This window comes from Halichoerus grypus, chromosome 6, assembly GCF_964656455.1.
Source record: "Halichoerus grypus chromosome 6, mHalGry1.hap1.1, whole genome shotgun sequence".
In the NCBI taxonomy this organism is placed as follows: domain Eukaryota; kingdom Metazoa; phylum Chordata; class Mammalia; order Carnivora; family Phocidae; genus Halichoerus; species Halichoerus grypus.
In genome coordinates this window covers 4,418,115-4,438,164 of record NC_135717.1, presented here as the reverse complement: position 1 = coordinate 4,438,164, position 20,050 = coordinate 4,418,115, and the positions used below count along the sequence as shown (strand labels likewise).

Genomic DNA, 20,050 nt, shown 5'->3' with positions numbered 1-20,050 from the left:
TTAGGATCCCTGCTCAGCAAGGAGTCTGCTGCTCCCCCTGCTTGTGCTCTCTCTCTGACAAATAAATAAATAAAATCTTAAAAAAAAAGAAAGAAAGAATTTGCTTTTAAATTTTAAAAATCTTGACTCCAGGTCAAACTTACTGTGATGTGTGAGCTCGGTATTTAACCTTAATTGTATTTGAGCATGGTCACTGGTTGAGCTAACGATGTATGGCATACTTTATTCTCCACCAATCCCAAAGGCCCCTTCATCATTTGGGACAGAGTTACAGTGTCCTCGGTCTGTGCCCTGGCCCCTCGTGATCCCTTTTTATTTTTTCTTGTCGGTAAAACTGTCAGAAGGATGCGCGCCTGACGGTTCAGTATAGTCATCTCTGGGAGAAGGTGCGAGATGCTTTTTTTCTTTCCGTTTCTGTGCGTTTTGGCTTAACTTCGATTTTTGTGTATTTTGTCTGAAATTTTTGTCATCCTCGCCTTTATTTCGTTTTCATTCACATCTTTTAAAAATTGCTTGGCTGGGCAATTGATTGCAAGGGCTAATTTGGTTAAAACTTTTCATCTGTATTCCCGAATCTCTGCCTTGTTCGGCGGCTTTGAGGCGGCCCCTCCCCACCTGGCAGGGGAGGCCGCGGAGCTGGGGTTGGGGAGACGCGGGGGACTCGGGTGATGTGGGAGCGTGGACGGGTGGCAGTGGGGTGACGTGGGGGCGGGGCGCGGTGGGGTGGGAGTGGGGTGCTGCGGGGGCGCGGTGGGGTGGGAGTCAGGGTGATGTGGGGGCGCGGTGGGGGTGGGAGTCAGGGTGATGTGGGTTCGCGGTGGGGGTGGGAGTCAGGGTGACGTGGGGGCGGGGCGGGGTGGGGTGGCAGTGGGGTGACGTGGGGGTGGGGCGGGGTGGGGTGGCAGTGGGGTGACGTGGGGGCGGGGCGGGGTGGGAGTGGGGTGCTGCGGGGGCGCGGTGGGGTGGGAGTCAGGGTGACGTGGGGGCGGGGCGGGGTGGGAGTGGGGTGCTGCGGGGGCGCGGTGGGGTGGGAGTCAGGGTGACGTGGGGGCGGGGCGGGGTGGGGTGGGAGTGGGGTGCTGTGGGGGCGGGGTGGGGTGGGAGTCAGGGTGAATTTGGGGAGGGCTAGGGTGGGGTGGGCCTGGGGTGATGCGGCGGCGGGTTGGGGTGATATGGGGGCGAGGTCGGGTGGGAGTCGGGGTGAAACTGGGGAGGGGCAGTGTGGGGTGATGTGGGGGCGGGGCGGGCGGATCCGCGTAGGTCCCGCCCCGCACACGGGCGGAGCCTCCCGCGGGGGTCGTGGCGGGCGCGGCCAGGCCCGCGTCGGGCTCAGTGCGCAGGCGCGCGTCTTTCGCCGCGGGGCGTTCTGGGGGTCCCGGGCCTACCGGGGCGCGGGCGCGGCTGCGGACGCGCGAGGGCGGGCGCTGGGCCCGGGGGGTCCCGGCCGTGGTCCGCGCGGGCGGCCCGAGGCTGCAGCGCGGGGCGTGGGGCGGGGGGCGGTAGACCCCGGCCCGCTCAGGTCGCCTCCTCCTGGCGGGGGCCGTGTCCACCCAGAATGGGGGCGCCTCTGGATCCCCCGAATGGACCCGCAGGAAGGGCCGCGTTTTGGGGGGAGGCCGCGCGCGCCGCGGGGTCTCCATCCTCCTAGGTGCGGAAGGCGCCCGACCGCGTCCCGGAGGACTGAGCGCCGGCTGCCACCGGCCGGGGGTCGCCGAGGTAGGCCTGGGAGCGGGTGCCGCGATCTGCACGCCGTCCATCCATCAGAGCCCGGCGCCGAGGCCCCACACCCGTGACCGAAATGTGTGTGCTCGGCTCGCCCGCGGCGCTGTGAATCCCGGGGCTCCTTAGCGTCCCCCTGGGTCCTTGCAAGATTGGGCGTGCGGGAGCCGCGGGGGCCCCCCGCTTCTGCGCTGTCCAGGGCCTGAGAGCGCTTCACCGCGGCCTTTGTCCTCGGCCCCCTGCTTTGCGTCCCCGGAGAGGGGCCGTGTGTTCTCGGGGAGCGGGTCCGGGCTCCTGACGAAGGCTCCAGCTGGAGGGAGTTTGTCCCCTAGGCTGTCCTGGAGCAAAGCAGCTCTACTGAGGCGAGAAGGGCCGGGCTTCGGGAACCGGAATCTCACCGGGAGGAACCCCCTGCAGAGCTTCGGGAGAGGCAGAAGAAACGCAGAAAAGGAGCATACGGGGCCCCGAGTGATTTCACCACGTTCAGAAGCTGTGAGTCACTTTGCAGACGGGAGAAGGGAGCTGGGGCCAAGTGGTGGCAGGGGACAGACTGAGAAATGTCACCTCTTTGGCTCTACGGCGGGGGAGTTTTTATTTTCAGCCCCACCCCAAAGGGCACTCTTCCCTCCCTTCATTCTCCACTGATTCTTTCCAGAAGGTAGGCAGCTTTCTAACCGCGACCAGTCACCGCGTCAGGCATCTGGAGATGTGTTCTTGTCTTCTGATCTTACAGGGTCAAGAGTAGTAGTTCAGGGAGGGTTTGCCAGAGTTTTCTGTTTTTGTCTCATTTGGCAGAAGAGGGGAAAAGAACCCGGAGGAGGGAAATGACTTGTCTAGGCTCAAAAAGAGACGAGTAGACGCCGGAGTCCCGGACTTCTGGCGTGGTGCAGTCCACACAATAACATCAAAGTAAGTTTCCTCTTAAAAGATCCTTTTGAGAAACACCAGTCAAATTAGAAGAAAGAGTTTTTTTTTTTTTTTTAAGATTTTATTTATTTATTTGACAGAGAGAGACACAAGAGAGAGAACACAAGCAGGGGGAGTGGGAGAGGGAGAAGCAGACTCCCTGTGGAGCAATCCCAGGACCCTGGGATCACGACCTGAGCCGAAGGCAGATGCCCAACGACTGAGCCCCCCGGGTGCCCCAGAAGAAACAGTTTCTTAAAAGACTTACGTTTAAGGGACCTACCCCTTTTTCCAAAGCTTGGAGGATTCTGGACTCAAGGGGTGAATTTTATTGTTAGTAAATCAGATACACAAGATAGCCTTTAGGGTTTGTTTTCTTCTGCAACATCAGGTTTTTTGTTTTGTTTTTTTTAATTAGCTTATTTAGAAAGAGAGAGTGCACTGGTGAGCGAGTGGGGGGGAGGGGCAGAGGGAGAGGAAGAGAGAGAACCCCAAGCAGGCTCCATGCTCAGCATGGAGCCCCTGGAGGGGCTCAATCCCATGACCCTGAGATCACAACCCCAGCCAAACCCAAGAGTTGGTGCTTCAACCAGCTGAGCCACCCAGGCACCCTACAAGATCAGTTTTAATGAAGACATTGTATTTCATATTTTGACATGCCAGTATTTGCTTAATAGTTCTGTTTTAAGGGGCACCTGGGTGGCTCGGTTGGGCATCCGACTCTCAATTTCTGATCAGTCATGATCTTGGGGTCATGGGATTGAGCCCCTTATCAGTCTCTGCACTCAATGGGGAGTTGGCTTGTCCCTCTTCCTCTGCTCCACCCCTCCTCCCCACACATGGGCACTCGCATGCACACCCCCCCCCCACACTCTCTCTCTCAAATAAAATCTTCAAAAAAATAGTTCTGTTTTAAACGTTTCTGTGTTAGTGGGAGGGGGACATAGTTAAAGCAGTAGGAAACATTGCAGGTTTAAGGAATCACAGAGGGGGTGCGCCTGGGTGGCTCAGTCATTAAGTGTCTGCCTTTGGCTCAGGTCATGATCCCGGGGTCCTGGGATCGAGCCCCGCATCAGGCTCCCTGCTCCGCGGGAAGCCTGCTTCTCCCTCTCCCACTCCCCCTGCTTGTGTTCCCTCTCTCGCTGTCTCTCTCTGTCAAATAAATAAATAAAATCTTTAAAAAAAAAGGAGTCACAGAGGGATGGAAGTTGCCTACCTTCTCCTCTCCAGGATCAGAAGTTAACCAGCTGGCGTGTAGAAGTTTGTACAGGAATCGAGGTGCTGCAGGGCCAGCCAGCTCTCATTACCCTGTTGCTCTTCTCTTGTAGGTGTGCCTTCCCAGCTTTTGACATTCTACCAAGAACAACAGAAAATGAATAAATCCCTGGTGAGTTGTTTCTTTATTCCTTATTTCATTTTCCAGCAGATTTTGTCATTTTTCTAAGTGTGTTCATATCTTAAAGTAGAAATAGATGAAAAGCTGCTTCTGGGTAAATGAAGACTGGGTGGTACCCGTGTGACCTGTAAGTCTTGTGACCCCTCAGTCATCAGAGGTGAGCCACACGTTTGTCTTTGAGCTTCCTGATCTGCGCAGGATTTTCAGTGACCACAAAGAGGAACCAGCCAGTTACTCCTGGGACAGAAAGACTTAGTGACTCTGGAGTCTGGGAAAAAATGTCTTTGAAGTTCTTCAGGTAGTGAAGAACCTTAAGGTGACCCCCTGGTTGCCTGTAATCATCCTGCACTTGAGGTAGAGATCAGAACTCAGGTTTTATTAGGGACCAAAGTGCTGCTGGACTCTGGAGAGCTTTCTGAACATCCACTCTGATCTAGGGACAAAACCCTAAGGCTCTCTGGAGGCATGAAAGAAACGGACGGCTTGTTCTTAACTCCTTAAATAGTTGGACGGCAGGTTGTTCAAACTCATAGCCTTTGGCAAATGCTTATGCACTATCCACTCGCTTTTATTTTGATAAAGTATATATAACAAAATTCACCATTTTAACCATTTAACCATAAGTGTACAGCTTGGTGGCATGAATTACGTTCACAGTGTTGTGCACCCATTCACCCCTATTTTCATAACTTTGTCCTCCAGACAAATCTCTGTAATCCTTAGCCAGTAACTCCTGGTCCCCCAGCCACTGGTAACCAAATCCACTTTCTGTGTCTCTGAATTTCCCTATTCTAGGTATTTTATCTAAGTGGAATCACACAATCTTTGTCCTTTTGTGTCTGGCTTCTTTCACTTCATATAACGTTTTCCGGGTTCATCCATGTTGTAGCATATCAGAACTTCCTTTCAGTGTCTGAATAATCTTTCATTGTACGGATGCATCACCTTTTGTTCATCCATTCATATGTTAATGGACACTTGGGATTGTTTCCATCCTTTGGCCGTTAAGAATAGTGCTGCTGTGAACATTTGGATACAAGTATCTGCTGATCTCTTCACATTTTAATCCACTGGATGCATCCTCACTTCCTCCCCACTGCTTGCCTACGGATGTCCTGATAAAGCTTGACAGCAAGGTCTCTGCAGTGGACTCCCAACAGATGTTTTCCAGACCTTACTTTACTAGAACTCAGCTGCGTGTGGCAGTTGACCCACTTTGACCTTCTAGAAAGGCCTCTTTCTCTGGTATTTTGTGACATCGTTCTGGCTTTTTTCCTACTCTGATTTCTTTGTCTCCCTCATGGCATCTTCCTCCTCTTTTGCCCATTCTCATGGCTTATCCCCAAATTCCCATCCTTCACTCCCTCCTCCTGTTACTGTGCAAGTCCTTTCTATTTCATACCCTCTGTGGTGGGAGTACCAAGTGTTATCATAGCCTGGGCTTTTTCCTCGTGTCTTGTCCTTCTCTGTGCAGGTGGCTAGAGGCACCTTTGTTTTCCACAGTTCCAAAGTTAAAATGGTCATCTGCAGCCTCCCCTGTCTCCCGTCTAATCTTGTCCCTCCATCCCCTGTCGGATGATGGGCCATCTGTGGGACACAGTTAAAGGAAGCACCGGAATGGGATTCATCCTAAAGCCTTCCCTCCCTCAGCCTCATCCTGTGTGTATCTCAGTTTTACTACTTCTAAGATGTCAACAGTTCTTAAACCTGTTCTTCCTACTGAATTCCTTCTCCCCTTCTCAGAGCTTAATTTTTTTTCCCCTGGACTGTTGGAACAGCTCCTTGCTTCTTTGTCCCCAAGATTCGTCTGTCCTCCTGAGTAATTAATCTGAAATGCTATTCAGGGCACCTGGGTGGCTCAGTCGGTTGAGCGTCTGACTCTTGGTTTCAGCTCAGATCATGATCTCATGGGTTGTAGGATCCAGCCCCACATCGGGCTCAGTGCTTGGTGGGGAGTCTGCTTGAAGATTCTCTTCTCCCCCTCACCCCACTCACACACGCGTGCTTTCTCTCTGTTTAAAGTAAATACATAAGTCTACTCAGATGACGCCATTGCAATCTGGAGACCACTTGAGTAGCTTCCTACCACCTGTAGGCGCAAGGCCAAGCTCCTTAGGAAAGTAAGGCTGTTGAGAGTGTGACCACTTCCTATTTCTCTGTTTTATTAAAACATTTTTAAAAAATGTTAATACACTTTATGTTTTATTCAACATTGGTTTGTTGGGCATTTGTTCAGTGTGCCAGACACTGTGTGCCAGAGACTGAACTCAAAGCGATGCAGAGACCTGGTCCCTTTTTGATGGAATTTACAGTTTGGTGGAGAAGGTGACATTTTACAAGTAAACCTGTAATGTGATCCCAAACCTGACATTGCTCCCTAAACACATGGGGTTACTGCCTGCCTGTGCATTTTGTTGGTTCCTGCTCTGTGGGCTGACTTTGACCCCTGCTGCATTTCCTTGTCTGAGTCTCTGAGCTAGATTGGGGGTATCTCAGCCAGCGAGCCCTTCTTCTCTTTCTTTGTCCCCCCTCTAGATTAATTGCCTTTCTCCTCTGTGTTCCCACAATGCCCCGTGCTGTCCCTGTCACTGTACTTTGTCCATTGTGTGGAAATTACTTGTTTGTATTGACAATCAGAGCTTTAGCCCTTCAAAGTCCAGATGCACATCGTGTTCATCTTTATACTTTCACTTGCTCACCTTGTGCCTCCTAGTAGGTGCTTGACACATATTTGTGGGCTGACTAGACAAATGGTAGCCTTTGTCTTATTTGGGAACCAAACGCTACTCCTACTGGGTAAACCATCCTACCTGAACACCCAGCAGGGCCGTCCGGGAGAAGTGGGGGCTCCTTTCCCTTCTCTGAATGCTGTCTCAGATCATGCAAGGTGGAGTTTTGTTGTTGTTGTGGCTTTGAGAATTTATTTTTTGTTAGAGCAACATTAGGTTTACAGCAAAATTGAGTAGAAGGTACAGCGATTTCTCATGTACCCCTGCCGCCCCCAACCACAGCCTTCCCCATTATCAACATCCCCACCAGAGTGGAGCCTTTGTTATAATTGATGAACCCACACTGACGCATCAGAATCACCGAGTCCACGGTTTACATTAGGGTTCACTCTTGGCGTTCACTCTGTAGGCTTTTGACAAATGTATAACATGGATCCACCATTACAGTATCATACAGAGTACAGTGACTCTTGAACAACATGGGGATTAGGGGTGCCAGTCCTCGCCCAAAGATTTACATATAACTTCTGACTCCCCAAACTTAACTACTAAAAGCCTACTACTAACTAGAAGCCTTATAGATAACACAACCAGCCGATTAACACATATTTTGTATGTTATATGTATTATATACTGTAGTCTTACAGTATAAATAAGTTAGAGAAAAAATGTCAAGAAAATCAGAAGGAAGAGAAAATATATTTATAGTACTGTATTTATTTAAAAAATCTTGAGTATAAGTGGACCCACGCAGTTTAAACTCATGTTGTTCAAGGGTCAACTGTTTTCACTGTGCTTAGAAATCCTCTGTGCTTTACTGCTCATCCCTCCTTTCTCCCTCCCCCTCACTGATATTTTTATTCTCTTCATAGTTTTGCTTTTTCCAGAATGTTGTATAGTTGGGATCAGATAGTATGTAGCCTTTTTAGATAGGCTTTTTTTCACTTAGCTGTATGCATTTAAGATTCCTCCGTGTCTTTTCATAGCTTGATAGCTCATTTCATTTTAGTGCTGAATAATGTTCCATTGTCTGGATGGACCACAGTTTATTTATCCAGTCACCTATTGAAAGACATCTTGGTTGCTTCAGAGTATTGGCAGTTGTAAATAAAGCTGAAATAAACGTCCATGTGCAAGTTTTTGCAGGTTTTTTCGTGGACATAAGTTTTTAACTTCATTGAGTAAATACCAAGGAGTGTGATTGCTGGATCACATGGTAAGAATTTGTGTAGTTTTGTAAGAAACCATCAAACTGGCTTCCACACTGGCTGTACCATTTTGCACTCCCACCAGCATTGAATGAGAGTTCCTGTTGCTTTGCATCCTGACCAGCATTTGGTGTTATCAGTGTTCTGGATTTGGAGCATCGTAATAAGTGTGTAGTGGTTTTTCATTTTAATTTGCATCTCCCTAATGACCTGTAATGTGGAGCACCTTTTCCTATGCTTATTTGCCATCTATACATCTTTGGTGAGGTGTCCCTTAAGGTCTTGGGTTGTTTGTTTTCTCAGTATTGAGGGTTTTTTTTTTATAAGTTTGTTTGTTTATTTATTTTTAGTAATCTCTACACCATGAGATTAAGAGTGTTGTGTTCTTCTGACTGAGCCAGCCAGGTACCCCTCTTATTGTTGAGTTTTAAGAGTTCTTTGTATATTTTGGATAACAGTCCTTTATCAAATATGTTTATTGCAGGGGCGCCTGGGTGGCTCAGTCGTTGAGCGTCTGCCTTCGGCTCAGGTCATGATCCCAGGGTCCTGGGATGGAGCCCCACATCGGGCTCCCTGCTCCGCGGGAAGCCTGCTTCTCCCTCTCCCACTCCCCCTGCTTGTGCTCTCTCTCTCGCTGTGTCTCTCTGTCAAATAAATAAATAAAATCTTTAAAAAAAAAAAAAAAAGAAATGTTTATTGCGAATATTTTCTCTCAGTCTGTGGCTTGCCTTTTCACTCTCTTGACAGGGTCTTTCACAGAACAGAGAGTTTTAATTTTAAAGTCCTGCTTATCAGTTCTCTCTTCTGTGGATCGGGCCTCTGGGGTTGTATATTAGAAGTCATCGCCAAACCCAAAATTATCTACATTTTCTTCTGTGTTGTCTTCTGGGAGTTTTATAGCTTTGCATTTTACATGTAGGTCTGTGATCCATTCTGAGTTAACTTTGTGAAGGATGTAAGGATGCATCTAGATTAACTTTTTTGCATGTGGATTTCTAATTATTCCAGCACCATTTGTTGAAAAGACTGTCTTTGCTCCTTTGTCAAAGATCAGCTGACTTGTATTTATAGGGATCGATTCTGGGATCTCTGTTTTGCTTCATTGATGTGCCTGTCTGTTCTTTCACCAATAGAACATGCCTTGATTACTATAGGTTTATGTAAGACTTAAAGTGAGCTACTGTCAGTCCTCCCACTTTGTTCCTCGCTTATATTGATCACTGTGGGTCTTTTGCCTTTGTATGGAAACATTAGAATCAGTTTGTTGATATCCACAAAATAACTTGCTGGGATTTTGATTAGGATTGATTGAAACTATAGATCAAGTTGGGAAGAACTGACGTCTTGACAATATTGAGTCTTCCTGTCCACAAACATGGAATAACTCTCCATTTATTCTGTTTTTTATTTCTTTCATCAGAGATTTATAATTTTCATCATATATATTTTATATGTATTTTGTTAGATTTATACCTAAGTATTTCATTTTTTCTGGGTGAAATGTACATGAAATTATGAGTTTTTTAAAAGATTTGATTTATTTATTAGAATGAGTGAGAGAGAGCACAAGCAGGGCAGAGGGAGAGGAGGAGGAAGAAGCAGACTCCCCCACTGAGCAGGGAGCCCAACACGGGACTCAATCCCAGGACCCTGAGATCATGACCTGAGCCGAAGGCAGATGCTTAACTGACTGAGCCACCCAAGCGCCCCCTGCAATTATGTTTTTAATGTCAAATTCCACTTATTCATTGCTGTTATATAGGAAAACGATTGCTACATATGAACCTTGTATCCTGGAAACTTGCTATAATCACTTAATAGCTTCACAACTTTTTTTTGTTGATTCTTTTGGATTTTCTACATGGACCATCATGTCATCTACAAACAAAGACAGCTTATTTCTTCCTTCCTGGTCAGTATAGCTTTTATTTCCTTTTCTTGTGTTACTGCATTAACTAAGACTTCCAGTACGAGGTGACATCTTTGCCTTGTTCCTGATGTTAGTGGTAAAGCTTCCAGTTCTTCACCATTAAGTATGACGTTAGCTGTAAGTTTTTTGTAGATATTCTTTATCAAGTTGAGGACATTTCTCTGTATTCCTAGTTTATTGAGAGTTTTTTTTATTTGTCAAATGCTTTTTCTCCATCTATGGATATGATGTGATTTTTCTTCTTTAGCTTGTTGATGCAATGGCTTATCTTAATTGATTTAGAATGGTGAACCAGCCTTGCATATCTGGAAAAGTCCTACTTGGTTGTGATGTATAATTCTTTCTACACATTGTTGCTTTCATTTTGCTAATATTTTCTTGAGGATTTTTGCTTCTGTGTTGATGAGAGATATTGGTCTGTAGTTTTCTTTTCTTGGAATGTCTTATTTTGCTGTTAGGGTAATGATGGGCACATAGAATGAAATAGGAACTGTTCCCTCTGTTTCTGTCTTCTAAAGGAGATTGTAGAGAAGTAGTATAATTTCTTCCTTAAGTGTTTGGTAGGATTCACAGTGAACCCATCTAAGCCTGGTGCTTTCTGTTTTGGAAGATTATTAATTATTGACTCAAGTTCTTTGCTATATATAGAATTATTTAGATTGTGTATTTCTTCTTGCATGTTGACAGGTTGTGTCTTTGAACAGATTGGTCCACTTCATCTAGGTTATCAAATTTGTGGACATAGAGTTATTCATCCCTAGGATCTGTAGTAATATGTCCCCTCTTTCATTTTACATACTAGTAATTTGCGTCCTCGCTCTCTTTTCCGTAGAAAGCCTAGTTAGAGGTTTATCGATTTTTTTTGTAATCTTTTCAAAGAATCAGCTTTTGGTTTCACTGATTTTTTTTTTTTCCATAATGTTGTGCGACCATCAACCACCATCCATTCCCACAGCTCTTTTAATCTTGTAAAACTGAAGCTCTATGCCCACTGAACAATAACTTTCTATTCCTCCTTTCCTCTTGTCCCTAGCAGCCACCATTCTGTTCTCTGTCTCTATGACATTGTCTCGTGTAAGTGAGTAGCTTTCCTTTCGTGGCTGACTTACTTCACTTAACGTGATGTCTTCAAGGTTCATCTCTATTGTAGCATGTGTCAGAACATCTTTCCCTTTTCTATGGCTGAATAATACTCTATTTTATGTACATACCACATTTGCTTATCCATTCATCTGTTGATGAGGACTTGGGTTGCTTCCACATTTTAACTATTGTGAATAATGCTGCTGTAAATACAGGTGTATTATGTCTTCAAGACCCTGCTTTCAGTTCTTTTGGCTATATATCCAGGAGTAGAATTACTGGGTCATATGGTAATTCTGTTCTTCACTTTTTGCAGAACTGCCATGCCCTTCCATTTCACATCCCCACCAGCACTGCACAAGGGATTGATTCAGTTTCTCCACATCCTCTCTAGCACGTGTTTTTTGTGTGTGTTTGTTTTATAGGTGCCATCCTAATGGGTGTGAGGCAGTTTCTCATTGTTTTAATTTGCATTTCCCTAATGATCAGTGATGTTGAGCGTGTTTTCACTTCATGAGGTCCAGGATGTGTGTTTGTCGGGATACTCCTCATTACTGACAGTTTCCTTACTAGTTACAGTTCTATTCAGATCATCTGTTTTCCTCCTGATTTAGTCTTGACTGGGTTTCGTGTTTCTAGAATTTTGTCCATTTCCTCTTGGTTATCCAGTTTGTTGGCATACAGTTGTTCATAGTACTTTCTTATAAACCTTTTTATTTCAGCAGAAGTGGTATAAATGTCCTTATTTTCATTTCTGATTTTAGTAATTTGAGTCTTCTCTCTTTTTCTCCTTAGTCCATTTAGGTAAAAGTTTGTCTGTTTTGTTAATCTCTTCAGAAACCAGCTTTTGTTTTCATTTTATCTATTTTTCTGTTATATTTCTGCTCTGATTTTATTATTTCCTTCCATCAGCTGGGTTTAGGTTTAATTTCTTCTTTTTCTGGTTCCTTAAGTTGTAAAGTTAGGTTGTTGATTTGAGAACTGTAACAGTGATTGCTTTTGTGTCCTCGCTGGTTCCTTATTCTCTTCAGGGTCACGCCTGCCGAGGGCCCGGGTTGCTCCAGCAGAAAGGGAACAGTAGGTTGTCTACATTTAACTTTTAGCCAGGAAAAAAAAAAAAAAAAAAAAAGATAAATTAAGCTTATCATTATAAGCTTGTGTGGATTGGCAGGATGTATATATTATGTATTAAGAAATAAATAAATTGGAGGTGCTCAAACTTTATTGCTAAGGTGGGGGTGAACTATTTTGGAGACACTAAAGTACAGGAATAAACCCAGATTTGCTCTGTAATGTATCCCTGGACACCTTTGCAGATCTTTATCTTCTTACAGCCCTACACACTGTTCTCCTGTCACACTTCTCGGTGCTTCTCATGGCTCCTTGGCTCTGCTTATGTAATGGTGCCACATTAACGAAGATGTCCTGCTAAGTGAAGCCGAACCTGACAATACAAAATAGAACCATATTTTCTACCATTATTTAATACTCATTGTAAATGACTCTAGCACAGCTCTTGTGATACCTTATTACAGGATGCGTTCGTAAATGTGGTTTGTCACCTTATTAAGACTTATGCTCCTGGGGCACCTGGGTGGCTCAGTCAGTTGAGTGTCTGACTTTCGGTTTCGGCTCAGGTCATGATCTCAGGGGCATGGGATCGAGCCCTGCGCCAGGCTCTGCGCTCAGTGGGGAGTCTGCTTCTCTCCCTTGCCCTCTGTCCCTCCCCCCACTCACGTGCTCTCTCTCTCTCTCTCTCAAAGAAATTTAAAAAAAAAGACTTAGGCTCCTTAAGGGCAGGAAAAAAACCAGAATTGGTTTAGTTTAATATTCCTGGCAGGTTAGGACAGTTTCAGAAACACAGTAGGAACTGTAGTTTTTTTGTTTGAATTAATTTTAATATACTGGGTTTTCCCATCATATCCCTTTATCCCCCGAAGTAAAAACAAAAGAAGGTATAGAATAGGCAACATGCCTGCTGTTAATGGTAAACTCTCAGACATGGTAAGACTTGTTTCCCACATGTGTGTTTCATGTCACCCTATACTGCTCTCTCTGGCTTGAACAGAAATGTGCTGGTCAGGGATCTGTGTCGTTCAAGGATGTGACTGTGGACTTTACCCGGGACGAGTGGCTACAGCTGACGGGCACACAGAGGACGCTGTACCGGGACGTGATGCTGGAGAACTACAGCCACCTGGTCTCAGTGGGTGAGGGCTGCTCCCTGTGTCACGTCTCCTCGCATGCGTTTCCTTTCTTCCTTTGTAGCCGCCAGAGTTTGTGGGCCCCTGAAGGAGTGTTTAATGATACTGTGTGTAGACCTCATGATCTTGTGGGTCAGAGATGTTCCCATCAGGCTCAGAAAGGACGTTGTGTCCTGACCTCCCTAATGCAGGGTGCACACAGCCACCATTATCACGTGGCTCCTGAAGCTGCACCTTCCTCGTGCTCCGGGGGCCCTGATATCCAAGCAGCTCTGACACGTTTTATCCTGTATCCCACTTACAGGGTGTCACCTCACCAAACCAGATGTGATCTTCAGGCTGGAGCAAGGAGAAGAGCTGTGGCCATCAGAGGGAGAATTCCCAGACCAGGGTGATCAAGGTGAGTCAGTCATTGTGGAGGAAGGAAGAAGCCCACAGAAATCAGGTCCCAGATGAGTTGGTTCTGAGGTTGGTGTGTGTCTCTGTATTTCAATTTTGGGCCCTCAGACCTTCGGAAGTAGCTGAACAGTGAGCAAGCTGGCCTCCGATCACCTGAATCGCCCCGGTCCTTCACTTGTAAATACCAGTGCTGCCCTTTTCTGCCCGATAGCCAGGATGGAACCCCTGCCTGCCTCATCTTAGACCTTTGTCTTCAGTTTCTTTCTCTAGTATTCATCTTCCTCCATTTCATGGACTATTTCTTTCTTTCTTTCTTTTTTTTTAAGATTTTATTTATTTGACAGAGATCACAAGTAGGCAGGCAGGCAGAGGGAGAGGGAGAAGCAGGCTCCCTACTGAGCACGGAGCCCGACGCAGGGCTTGATCCCAGGACCCTGGGATCACGACCTGAACCGACTGAGCCACCCAGGCGCCCTTCATGGACTATTTCCTCTATTTTTCCCTCAGGCATTCATTCATTCATTCATTCATTCATTCTTCTGCAGATATTCCTACTACATGCCACTCGTGTTCTTGGTGTTGGAGATATGCCGGTGAACCTAACAATGCTCCTGAGCACTTAGAGCTTACAAGGTAGCAGGAGAAGATAGATGTAAACGAAACAATTTACTTATCAAGTACTGACAGGACCCATGAAGAGAACTAAGGCAGGCTCAAAGGAGATATAGAGTGGGGTATGCTCTTTTAAAAGGTGCTGTAAGAATGCCTTTTTGATGAGGTCCGCATTAGAGCAGGATTCTGGGGGTTCCAGGCAGAAGGAACAGCTGGGTCATGCCCTTGTGGCAGGTGTTTGTTGAAGTGCCCTGGGAATGGCAGGGGGCCGTTGTGCCAGCAGGGATGCATCTGAGAGGGACGTTGGTAGGGGATGACGTCCGAGGGGTAGCCAGAGCCCAGACGATGTCTTACAGGACAAGGTAAGGGCTTTGATTCTGCTTTAGGTGAGATGGACAACTGTTAATGGATTTCCACAAAAGAATATTTTAAAAGAATTTCTCTGGCTACTGTCCAGAGAAAATCAGAGATGGGCCTGAAGGTAGTTGACGAAAGTAGAAGCAGAGACAGTGTGCAGGGCTGGCTCCCCCAGAGCACCACCAGAGTTACCCACTGATATGGCAGATTTTAATTTATTGCTCACCCTGACAGTCTGAGTAGTGCCACGGAGGGAGGTGAACAAAGGTTATTTATAGGATCTGAGGGCATGGTTTCAGGTATATTTTTAACACAGGAGCTTGATAACCATTGAGTAAGGACCATAATATAATAGTTTAGGATGTGTGGACACAACAAGGATTGAAGAGTCTTGGAGAATAAGTTTATTATTTGTTGGAAAGTTGAACAGTTTGTTTAAAAGGTTTTGGGGGAAGATTCTGAACAGTAAAATTACTTGCAACCTTCCTTCCCGGGCGAGTTTCCTGGAGTAGTAAAGTCTTGTTATGAAGACAGAATACTAGTCAGGTTAACGTAGATAGTGGGCTGTGTGGGTGTGGACGGTTTCAGCTCTCAGTGGAGCAGACATGCTTGCAGTGGTTCAGATGAAAAGTGATGGGGGCTTGAGTTCTGAGCTGGTGCAGGTGAGGGGGTGGGGCTGCATGTGTAGAGAGGAGGATCTGCCACTGAGTCAGATGTGGCCTGTGAGAGGGGGACGAGGCAAGGATTTAGTTGGAGCAACATGGTAATGGGGGTGGGAGGTGTTTACCGACATGGGAGATTGGGGAGGAGCGGTTTTGGGGAAGTTTAAAATTTAACATCTAATAATTCTAAAATCTGAAGTCCTTTATATTTTAATTCTATTCTAATTAGCCAGTCCCTGCTTTAGTTCTAGGCTTGTTAAACAAATCAGTTCTCAGAAGCAGTCTTCTGCTGTATTACATTTCACCATTTCTTGACTGAAGTTCATTTGCTAGTAGGTTTTTTGTTTTTTTTTTAAAGATTTTATTTATTTATTTATTTGAGAGAGAGAGCACATGAGAGGGGGAGGGCCAGAGGGAGAAGCAGACTCCCCGCTGAGCAGGGAGCATGATGCGGGACTCGATCCTGGGACTCCAGGATCATGACCTGAGCCGAAGGCAGTCGCTTAACCAACTGAGCCACCCAGGCGCCCTTGCTAGTAGGTTCTTTAAGAATTTATGAGAACAATACTTCCCTGCATTCTTGCATATTCAGACTTATCGGTGTTACTTCAACTGAGTGCCATTTTGTCTACATATAAAATTATTGGGATTTACTTTTAGTCTTTTAAGGATTTTGTAATTCTTTCTCCACTGCTAATTTTAACACTGAATTTTATTATGGATGTCTAAGATTAGCTTGATTTTTTTCCCTCCTCTTAAAAATGACTTACTTCAAGTTCTGGGAATGTGATGCACAGCAAGGTGACTGTAGTTAATAGTACAGTAAGTACAGTGGAAAGCTGTTGAGAGCAGATGTTGCTCATTCTAACCACACACAATTTACCTGGGCCAACTAAGTATGGTGAAAGATGTTTTAATTATCTTGATCTTGGTAATCATAGGAAATGTGTTAACATTTTTAAAGTACACTTAATTTTTCTTATTTATGTCCTTATAGACAAAAACCAGGAAAAGCAAGACAAACATTTGTGGCGAGTTTCACTCATCAACAAAAAATCACTGACTAAGAAGAGAGATAATGATTTCAGAGAAACACCCTGTCAAGATGACTCACGTGGAAAGAGTTTGAAAAATGTTTCAGAATCAATTATTAGTGATAACAATCATTCAAGTAAGAACTCTGATGAAATTAATGTATGCGGGAAGTTGCTCTCTGATAATAACCAAGGAAATACTCATACTGGAAAGAAATCTGACGAACATGACAAAGATGGGAAATCCCTAGGTCATACTGAGGACCGTACTAAGCAACAGAAAATTCAAACTTTGGGACCACTTTCTGAAGATAATGAATGTGGAGGAACCTTCCTTAACAAGGCAGCCATCCTTACACCTACGAGGGTTCAAACAGAAGAGAAATCCTGCGATTATAAGGAACAGGGGGGAAATACCAGTGATGAGTCAGCCCTCGAAGTCCTTCAGGAAACTCACACAAGGAAGAATCACTGTGAGGTCAATGAGTGCCTGAAGTCAACCCTCATAAAACACCAGAAAGTCAACATGGAATCTAATGAAAATGAGAATAATTTCAGCAAGAAGTCCCATGTCACTCAACCTCCTCACACAGAAGAGAAAACCTTTGAATGTAGTCACTGCAGGGAATCTTTTTACCAGGAGTCCCACCTGACTCAGCACCAGAAGACACACACAAGAGAGAAGCCCTGTGGAAGTAATAAATCTGGGAAAACCCTTCAGAAATCACAACCCCCGGACCCTCCGAGATCTCACGCAGGAGAGAAACCCAGTGAATGCGATCAAGTCCCCGTGCAGTCAGCCCTTACTGATCAGCAGAGAACACGGTCAGAAGGGAAGCTTTATGTGTGTAACGAGTGCAAGAAGTCTTTTCGTCATAGCTCAGCCCTCAAAGTCCATCAGAGAATTCATACAGGAGAGAAGCCCTATCAATGCACCGAGTGTGGGAAATCCTTCTATGCAAAATCAAACTTCAATCATCATCAGAGGACTCACACTGGGGAGAAACCATATGAATGTAAGGAATGTGGGAAATCCTTCTGTGTGAAATCGAACTTAACTAAACATCAGAAAACACACACAGGTGAGAAACCTTTCAAATGTAATGAGTGTGGGAAGACTTTCTTACAGAAGTCACAGTTTGCTGACCATCAGAGAACACATACAGGGGAGAGACCCTATGTATGTAATGAGTGTGGGAAGTCCTTCTACTATAAGTCAGCCCTGCACGTACATCAGGGGAAGCATACAGAAGAGAAACCCTATAAATGCACAGATTGTGGGAAATCCTTTTGCTATAAATCAGCCCTAATTATCCATCAAGTGTCTCACACAGGGAAGAAACCCTATGACTGTAATGAATGTGGGAAAACCTTCTGTGTGAAGTCAAACCTCACTAAACATCAGAAAATTCACACTGGTTTGAAACCTTATGAATGCAATGAGTGTGGCAAAGCCTTCTCTATGAATTCGATCCTAATAGTACATCAGAGAACCCACACGGGGGAGAAACCCTATGGATGCAATGAATGTGAGAAGTCCTTCTATAAAAAATCAGCCCTCACTAAACACCAGAAAACTCACACAGGGGAGAAACCACATGAGTGTAATGAATGTGGGAAGGCCTTCCATATGAAATCCACCCTGATCATACACCAGAGAACACACACTGGAGAGAAACCCTTTAAATGTAATGAATGTGAAAAGTCATTCTACGTGAAGTCACTTCTTAATATTCATCAGAGAAATCACACGGGAAAGAAACCCCATGTATGTAGTGAATGTGGGAAAGCCTTTTCTATGAAGTCCAATCTCACTGATCATCAGAGGACACATTCAGAAGAGAAACCCTACGAATGTAACGAATGTCAGAAGACCTTTCGCCATAAGTCAACTTTAACGGTACACCAGAGAACTCACACAGGGGAGAAACCCTATAAATGTAATGAATGTGGGAAATCCTTCTATATGAAGTCAGCCCTCAGTCAACACCAGAGAATACACACTGGGGAAAAACCTTTTGAATGTAAAGAATGTGGGAAAACCTTCTTCCAGAAGTCCCACCTCACTAAACATCAGCGCACACACACAGGGGAGAAACCCTATGAATGTAAGGAATGTAAAAAAACCTTCTTCCAGAAGTCACACCTCATTGAACACCAGAGAACACACACTGGGGAGAAGCCCCATGAATGTAACAAATGTGGGAAATCTTTCTGTTATAAGTCAGCCTTAACCATACATCAGAGAACTCACACAGAAGAGAAACCATATAAATGCAATGAATGTGAGAAATCTTTCTGTATGAAATCACACCTCACTGTACATCAGAGAACTCACACAGGGAAGAACCCCTTTGAATGTAAGGAATGTGGGAAGACTTTTTATGTGAAGTCAAACCTCATTAATCATCAGAGGACTCACACAGGGGAGAAGCCCTATGAATGTAAGCGATGTGGGAAATCCTTCTGTATGAAGTCGACCCTCACGGTTCATCAGCGCACACACACAGGGGAGAAGCCCTATGAGTGTAACGAATGTGGGAAGTCCTTCTGCAAGAAGTCGACACTCACGAAACACCAGGTAATTCACACAAGAGAGATGCCCTAAGGTGCAGCAAATGTGGAAAACCCTCCTGCATGAAGTTGAGTTTCATCAACACCAAGAGACCCCATGGGAGAAACCTTGGGACTGTAATAATGTGGAGACCTCCTCTTGTGAAGATTCAGTCTTTAATTGGCATCAGAAGACACACATCGGGTGGGGGTTGGTGGGCTCGCTCCGGAATGGATATTGGGAAGGTTTCTGTGTCATACCTTATGAAATATCAGAGAACTCACATGGAGAGAGCCCTGAGAACGTCCTGTATGTTAGTGTCCACCTATGAATCTAATAGGCGTCTCAGAGGAATCAATCACAGGGTTCAAATCACAAAGAATGCCACAGAAGAATAAAGGCATTTACAGAGTCGCAACTTACTGACCATCAGGTAATTGATACTGGAGTGGAACTGTATCGGTGTTTTACATGCATGAAAGCTTTTGAGGAAAAAAATCAAACTGTGTAAGAGGGGAATCAATCTTGAGGTGAAATCTATCAATATGGGAAATGTGGACAAGTTTTCTCTAGAAATAACACTAGAAGTCACGATTTGGATGTGGTACCAGATTTTGAAGATGTGGCGTAAGATGCATCAGATGCTAATGGTGCCCATTGTGGGATTGTGAGGCCTTGGGAGGAACGCGGTGGTGGCTGTAGCTCATTGCACCGGGTGCCTGAGGTGCCCGAGTGAGCGAGGCTTCGGTATGTTGTACGCAGCATACACACGTGTGCGTTTGGTTTATGAGGCAGGTGTTGAAGTAGGTGTCAGTCCCCATAGCTTAATTACCACGACAGATTTCTCACACTAAGTGCCCCCAGTGTGTTTCTGTATGTTTGTAGTACAGTATGTGTTACAAGGGATACGTTTGACAAATTTGAAATACTATACCCCAACATGCTGTTAGGTGAGGAACGCAAAGTATGCTCCACCGTACAGCATGCTACCTTCTGTGTAAGAGTTGAGAGAAGTAAGATACACAACTGCTTATTTTTTGCAAAGAGAAATACTAGAAGGATAAACTATGATACAAAAATGAATTCCTATGGAGGCAGGAGTGAACAGGGTGGAGTCAGGGATGGAAGCAAGGTTTCTTTGCTTATACCTTTTTATGACATTTTGATCTTTGAACAAATGTAAATTATATATTCAAAAATAGAAAATAAAAGCATTCTGAAATTGAAAACAGAGAAATCAACTTTATATCAAATTGG

At 45.2% G+C, this 20,050-nt stretch overlaps 1 protein-coding gene across 1 annotated transcript; it reads left to right on the top strand.

Annotated features, from left to right (window-relative positions):
* The first annotated feature begins 1,360 nt into the window (after positions 1-1,360).
* On the top strand, positions 1,361-18,985 carry LOC118542631 (uncharacterized). The gene is made up of 7 exons (XM_036103015.2): positions 1,361-1,716; positions 2,052-2,211; positions 2,515-2,628; positions 3,954-4,012; positions 13,040-13,181; positions 13,480-13,575; positions 16,203-18,985. The coding sequence occupies exons 4-7, from the start codon at positions 3,998-4,000 to the stop codon at positions 18,845-18,847; spliced, it is 2,898 nt and encodes a 965-aa protein (XP_035958908.1). The 5' UTR covers positions 1,361-1,716; positions 2,052-2,211; positions 2,515-2,628; positions 3,954-3,997; the 3' UTR covers positions 18,848-18,985.
* The last annotated feature ends 1,065 nt before the right edge of the window (positions 18,986-20,050 follow it).

What these genes read in the sequence shown, in the direction of transcription:
- LOC118542631 (XM_036103015.2), top strand. An exon ending in CAGCCACCTGGTCTCAGTGG is followed by an intron (nt 13,182 to 13,479) that starts GTGAGGGCTGCT and finishes TCCCACTTACAG; the next exon opens with GGTGTCACCTCACCAAACCA. An exon ending in CCCAGACCAGGGTGATCAAG is followed by an intron (nt 13,576 to 16,202) that starts GTGAGTCAGTCA and finishes ATGTCCTTATAG; the next exon opens with ACAAAAACCAGGAAAAGCAA.